The 7,183-nt window shown below is 38.8% G+C and overlaps 1 protein-coding gene across 2 annotated transcripts; it reads left to right on the forward strand.

The window, feature by feature from the left end:
- The first annotated feature begins 213 nt into the window (after positions 1 to 213).
- Positions 214 to 5,819, forward strand: zgc:152863 (uncharacterized protein LOC562658 homolog). Of its 2 annotated transcripts, none has more exons than XM_066664170.1 (5): positions 214 to 391; positions 2,438 to 2,545; positions 2,990 to 3,187; positions 3,954 to 4,092; positions 4,632 to 5,819. In XM_066664170.1, the coding sequence occupies exons 2-5, from the start codon at positions 2,452 to 2,454 to the stop codon at positions 4,954 to 4,956; spliced, it is 756 nt and encodes a 251-aa protein (XP_066520267.1). In that variant the 5' UTR covers positions 214 to 391; positions 2,438 to 2,451; the 3' UTR covers positions 4,957 to 5,819. The 2 variants fall into 2 exon arrangements, with proteins under 2 accessions (XP_066520267.1, XP_066520276.1); XM_066664179.1 differs by having other exon boundaries at positions 216 to 391; positions 4,635 to 5,819.
- Positions 5,820 to 7,183: the final 1,364 nt, after the last annotated feature.

Genomic DNA, 7,183 nt, shown 5'->3' on the forward strand with positions numbered 1-7,183 from the left:
ACACAGTAAAATGAATTTCCAGAAGATGACGGTGTTGGTGAGCGTGGCACAGCAGCCAATCAGTGGCAGCACTCGCTAAGATCGCGCACTGCATCCGCCAATCAAGAGCGACGCTGATTGTGACCGTCTAGCCGCAGCAGCCAATCAGTATCGCTGTCTGGTCGTGCCGCTGAGCGGTGAGTCATCGGCGCCTCTGAGGGGCTGCACTTGTTGAATGAGCTCTCTGTCATTTAGAGAGGTGTCTCGGAGCGGCAGGGTCTAGAGAGAGCGAAAGAGAGAGAGAGAGAGAGAGAGAGAGAGAGAGAGAGACCCTTCTGAAAGAACATGAACTAAGGTCTGCGGGACAAACTGCAGCTTCACCATCGTTTACCCTCCACCGCTACGGCTTCAGGTAAGCGCCGCTGTCCGTTAGTCTAAACCGTTCACCGAACTCAACAGAGAAGTGGCCTCATCATCAAAATGCTTTTAAGCTGATGACAGAGCCTGGATCCCTCTGGAAATGCCCAGAGCAGCGCGCAGCACAGATTTGCACTTTTGTTTTTACAAAAGTGTTTAATTTGTAATACTTTGTCATCTTCAGGCGTATACATTTTCGTTATTTTGCTGTTATCAATACACCATTCGATTTAAATTCCACCTTAAATGAAGCAGCCGCTGCGTTCTGGAGCTTATGGCTACTGCACCATTTAAGGTGGAACTTCAAATTCGCATAAAGAACTAATGACTGCTTCGTTATTTGTATCGTTTGTAAACTATGTAGAAATTGCGTTAATATACGTTCGTGTTTTCGTTATTTCTAATGTTTTTCTGCGTTTTTCTGTAATGATTTATTTCTGTCATTTTTTAACTTTTGATACCGTCCCTCGCTGTCCCATGTTGCCTTTAATTATAAACTGATGAAGTGTCCTACTACACGTTTACTCATTATACTCAGGAGAGAACAAAGAGCAGGGTCAGGCTGTGCTTTTAATATCGTTATTTTTTTGTTTCTGAAATTTTACATTTGAATAAATTAGAATGCACGTTTAATTTGTCAACACAGCCAAGCAAAAATGTATGTCAGCCACCCCACATGTCACTCAATTTAGTGCCTCATCATGCTCAGTGGTGTTATTGCTTACTCATTTAACACTATTATTATTAAAAATAACAGCAATAAAATATTTTTGTCAAGGTAGCTGATGGTCAGAGAGAGTTGGGCGATTTTTTAAAAAATCTTAATACTGCACAACATGTGTGTGTATGTATGTATAATCATGCACTGCCAAATCCAGTTAAGCAGGTATAATTGTACTCTCTTTGGTGTAAATCATGCTTTGTCAAATTACTGACCAATTTAGTCAACTTAAACCAAATACAGAGTATTATATAGTGCTCAAAGAGTTTTTTTTTATTTTGATTTTTAAAAATAGTGGATTTGTTTTTGGTGCTATATAGACTGACTTAAGAAGGTTCTGTAAAGAACTATAAACATTAGGCTCTACTTTATAGAGAAGAACTATTTAACCAGGCAAAGAAAAATGTAATCTTTCCAGTGGGCCTTTAAGTGGAATTTGTTCTATACCGAGCCATTGTCTTACTAAAGCTCTATATACTTAAGTGTATAAACATAGTCGTTTGAATCATCTGGTCAGTACCTGCAGTTTTACATCTAGCAGTTTGTACCTTTAGTCTAAGGCCAAGTTCTTTATTTACCAACAGATATTGGCCACAAAGCTTTTGATGCTTGCTATGCTTATTCATTTTTATACTATGTTGGAAGGTGCAGATGCCAGACACCCACACGGTGGTCTGGCATGCTCTTCAGCAGCCTGTGAGAATGCCAAACAACCTAAGAAGGGACATTCCCTGAAGACTACATAGATGATTGCATCTTGGCATTTAGCATGGCATAATGAAAGCCAACCTGCCTTGTTTATATTTTGTTCACCTTTCTGTATTACTTTAAGAAGTCTGTGCAGGAAATTGTGGTGTAGGAACAAGTCATTTCAGCACTAGGCTTTGACTGCAGAGTACATGCTGTCAAACCAAGCTCTTTAATGACCTCTTTTTTTCTTCACGGGTGAGCCATGCTCAGCCAGCTTATCAGGTTCACTTTCTCCCATGGTCAGGTTTTGGGTGTGGTGGTAACCAGCTGTTGAAACTGCAGCTGTACTAAGAGCCCTTCCTTTTTCGGTAACACTAAACAAGGGTGGTTCATAGATCTCAAGCCCTTACTCAGACTATTGCAAAAATGATGCTATCTTTTTTGTTTTCTTTTGGCATTTTTAACAGATGGTTAAAATAAGTTACTTGTGAACAGACACTTTTAAGTGCAAATAATGTGATTTTTTGTGCTATTTTAACGTCACACCCACACAGCCGTTACACATTGTTTTGTGTGTGTATATGTTATTTCAGTATCCTGTGTTTAAAAGAATGTTTGTTTTACCACCAGGACGAGATTTTTTGATGTCTGCACCACAGCTGTCACTGTGGACATGTTTGCATGCAGCCCTCAGCTATGGGGTCTTCTTTCTGACCACCCTGCCAGACATCACCACAGGTTTGGCCCCTTGTTTGTCATTTAAAAACTAAAGTAGCACCAGAGATAAGGCTAATAAAACCACCTTTGACATGAACAACACATAGCTTCTGATCGTAATTTCTAAATGTATTTTTCATATAATTATGAGCCTCCTATATGTAGATGTAAAGATGTTTGTTGCAGTTATTACCTGATGGATTTAAACTTGATTATATTTAGATGTTATCTTCCTCTGTAAAGTGTTTACGTCTATGGGGTAGGTTCATTGTCCTAAAATGAAAACATGAATGAGAGGAAGCAGAAAATGCAGTAATTGAGACGTAGCACAGGTCTTGTTTTCAGCTAAAATTGAATGACTGTGACTACCTTGTCTAATTTATCAGAAGGCTTACATTACATAAGGTAAACATTAGTCTGACATTTAATTCTGTTTCTTGCTTTTAATTTTCCTGGCACATTCAGGTCAGAACTGTTCTCACCCAATTATCCCAGAGCATGGTGGTTTCTACTGCAAGCCCACACCATGCAGGGGCTTCCCTCAAAAGAGCTACATCTACTTTTTCTGTGAGACAGGCTACATCCTGCCAGGTCGAGTCCACCGCTCCAGGTGCCACAAAGGGCACTGGAACCCCAGTGTGCCTGCATGTGTGCTTAATCAAGGTAAAAGCACTCAGTTTCTTTGCAAAAAGTTGGATGCCATTCAGAATGCTGGCATCACTTATGCATGGTACCAGGATAGGAGTAAATAACCCTATCATAATAAATTGACATAACTTGTGCAAGCAGAAATGTTAAAGTGAATGACCTACTTGTGGTGTATTAGATGCAAAAGTGAGCGACTAGACTTCTCTCTCACACACAAGGTTTACTTGCTTCCTCTTTCGAAGTTAAGCCACATAGAGGCAGGAAACCAACTCTGAGTGTCAACGGGAAGTGAGCGAAATCACCAAACTAACCAATATTTCTTGTTCTGTCAGGCATTTAAAGCCCTCGGAAAACTACTGCGTCATATAATTCAAAGAGTATAATCATCCGGTTGCACAGAGACTTTTCCAGTGTTTCACTTAACTTCCTGCTTTGATGACAGTTAGAATGCAAGTCTGCGTATGGCCTGCAGTGACTGTTCTTATTGACAAGTTTGTTATTTGTAGAATAAATTGTTCAGCAGTAAATATAAACTGCACCGTTCTCACCATGAGTGAGAGTGATATTCCAGCAGCATTTTTTGCTGAAAGCCAGAGGGATTACCCTCATCAGATCCAAACATGAAACATATCCACCCTGAAATACCACTTATTTGCAGGGTGCCCTATTGTAAGCTTCGGGTTTCTTCTTGTAGATTTGAGTAGTTTGAGTTGGGTAGTCTAATTTAAAAATTTTGATTGAACATATGAAAAGCTAACAGACTGAATATTTATCACAACAGGGCATGGTAAATATGAAGACAGAGTGACCAATTCCATTCCAAGTGTGGCTACGACTGCTGTTGGAGTGTCCATCTTCCTTCTGACTACCACGGCATGCATGGTGATCAAGTCCCGCCTGTATCCCTGCCATTCCCAAAGGTACGTTATCTATGCATTATCTAAACATTTTAAAGGTATGGTCTGCAGTACGTGACAAGTTTGCTTCTTTACGCTTGCACCGGAGCTGCAAGGCTAATGGAAGGTTATAGTAGTTCAGTCAGTTTGGATTGTGCGCACTGTTTGCCTAAATCTGCTCATATTTCTCTGAAACCACATAGTTTCACAATCTCAACTTAACTTCCGTAAGTAGTTTTTGACACAGTATGTATTAAATATAAAATAAAGACTGAAAGGTGGTTGCTACTGCTGCTTTTGGCTCCAAAATTGTTTTTGTATTTTTATGGTAGTAATATGTAATTAATTGTCAGACCCAGCTGGAAAGTTCTATTTAAAGCAAGTGGCTAATTATAGAGCATGCATGTTTTGTAAAACTGGGAACATTTGTGAATGATTTCTCACTTAACCGTTTCATGGTTTTGAGGCTATGATTTACACACTGGCTGCTTATTTATAAAATAACTAACAATTAATCACATAGCTCCTTGTGCTCAGTAAGGTCATGTTCTCCTCTCTTTCAGCAGACGGTCCTCTGATCAGTTAGACTTGGTGGTGGATGGTTTGCCCGTGTCTCTGCCCACTTATGAGGAGGCAGTTTATGGCAGTTGGGGTCAGCGCCTGCCGCCCTTACGGGGACCTACACAGCTTTTACTGGCCTCGTCGGAACACAGCCCCTTATCGTCCCTCATCCCGACAGAGTCCAGCCAGCGTGTAGACATGTCCAGTCGTGGCTCAGAGGCGCCTCCGCCACCGTATGAAGAAGTGCCTCTGAGGGCAGCAGACGGGGGCAACGAGGGAGAAGCAAGGGCTTCGCACATTGCACTTTCTGTGGAAAAAGACAACTAAATGATGGACATGTCTGCTCACCTTCAGCCTACTGATTGTCAGTTCCCTTGCACTAGAATTGCCCATCGTTTGTGCCTATCAGCAGTGTAGGTTGACCCTCAGCATCAAAAGATTTTTAAGTAATCAATTTTTAAAAATTTTTTTCCTTGATCCTGAAAAATCCTGGAGCTGAGAGAGTGAAGTTATTTAGCAAAATAGTGTTTGCATGATGATGGCTGTTCTATATATATTTTTAAGTGATGTGCACAGCAATGTTGATTGTGTCAATGTCTTCAGAAGAGACGTTTATTGTTGTCCTCCATGAGGAAATTGGACCATAATGGTCTAACGGACTTGCATAATATCAGGCATTATATTAGGGGACTATGACTTTCTGCTGTATGACTGTAAATGATGGTAAAGGATCATTATTCTACACCTGAGACTGGAATATGGGTTTTTTCCTCCATAAATGCACATATTAATCCAAGACAAAAGCAGTCTAGGTGCTGATTTATGATTGCTTGGCTCGATTCTTCCCTTCAGGTCTGCAAGAATCTTTTCCTTTCCACCATACCTCCTCTACATCTCTCTTTAGTCCTTCACTCTTTATTGTTTCAGGCTTGCAGAGGCAGTGAATACTTTCATTTAACAGGTGATTATATATAGCTTATGGTTATATAAACTCCTGCTTTCCACTCTTATCCTTTATATCTGCTCCCTGATGCTGTTTAACAGGAGAAAGAAGGCAGTATAAACTTGAAGCACACTGGCTGTTAAAGATATTTCAGATTTTTCTTTTTTTCCCCTGAACCTGAACCAATCTATGATGTTGCTGTTAAACTGAACTGCTATAATCAAAAAATTGCTAATGTTTTTGAACTGAATGTAATTAAAGATGTAGTTTTTAAATTGTGCAAGAGTTTTTATATAAGTCCATTGTAATGGTTTCTCTTTTTCTTCCCAAGAGTTTGAACAAGTGGGAAGTGGTTTTTCCGGGTTCCTTTCATAATGAATCAGAGACTGAAACTTGCTGGTTTGGGAGAAAATGTTACTGTTTAAAATCCCTTTAGGATGCAACTCTTTTAGAATGCTTTTTTTTTTTTTTTTTTCCACAGGGTCCAACTTAGTACTCTTCTCTAAATTATAAAATAACTGGCCCAAATTGTTTATACAGCTGTTTGGGCAAACCAAAGACCCTAGAGAACACAACTAGAAGAACATTTCTGACAAAGTAGGTGTAGATGTGAACAGTTCAGTAGTTGGACTACAGCATTTACCATTCTTCATTTAGGTACAAATCTCAAACGATTCTCAGTAAAAAAATGGCACTGAATTCACAGAAAGCCTTTGAAGGGTTTCCAGAGACCCAGCTTTTGTGAATACATTTAAACCGTTTTATTGTATTTCTGTTAACACAGCCAATACAAGACATGGTTAAACTTCAAACTGAAACAGGACATACAAGTTTAAGATAGAAATGCAAGAAAAGGGTACAAGCAAGTCTAGCAATGTCTAACGTACAACAATGTAGCATTTAAGGCCCCTCAAGTTGGATTAAAAAAAAAAAGATCTTCTTTTCTTCTCACCACATCCATCACGACAAACAAAAGATTGAGAACAAATCCATAAAGTAACATTTTCCAAATGTGAGATCCTGTAATTGATGATCAATTAGATCCATATCAACACACTAATTAAACGTAAAAGCTAGTTTTTTTTTTTTTTAATTAAAGATTTCATCACATGAGGTTATATCAACACGTCAGCTACAGCAAAGCACACAAGCTTCTAAATGCTAAGAGATAGGGCTCGCTTAAGCTCATCTTTCAAAGGACAGAAGAAAGGAAAACATAAGAGAAATGACAATCTGTATATTCACTTACACATATATGCAAAAGTATATAAAATGTTTTATAAAAAGATGCCACTGATAAATTGAGAGTATTTGTTGCGTTTTGCATTTATGGCATTGATCAGTAAAGTACAAGTAAATATTACAAAGCTATTTAAAATAAGGCTCAAATATGAACGGAGTAGCTTGGCCAAACAAAAAAAAAAAAAAAAACCCCACACAACTAATTTAGATGATTAGGATACATTTACCCCAGATGCATTAGACTAAGACATTTGGAAAATACATTTTGATTCATTAGTATAGAGGTGTAGCTATAAGGCTAATGTTGCTAACAAAAACTGAATTATCCATCCTAAAAGCAAATTAAATGTTTATAGGTTTATTTAAAAA

This window comes from Hoplias malabaricus, chromosome 1 (assembly GCF_029633855.1).
Source record: "Hoplias malabaricus isolate fHopMal1 chromosome 1, fHopMal1.hap1, whole genome shotgun sequence".
In the NCBI taxonomy this organism is placed as follows: domain Eukaryota; kingdom Metazoa; phylum Chordata; class Actinopteri; order Characiformes; family Erythrinidae; genus Hoplias; species Hoplias malabaricus.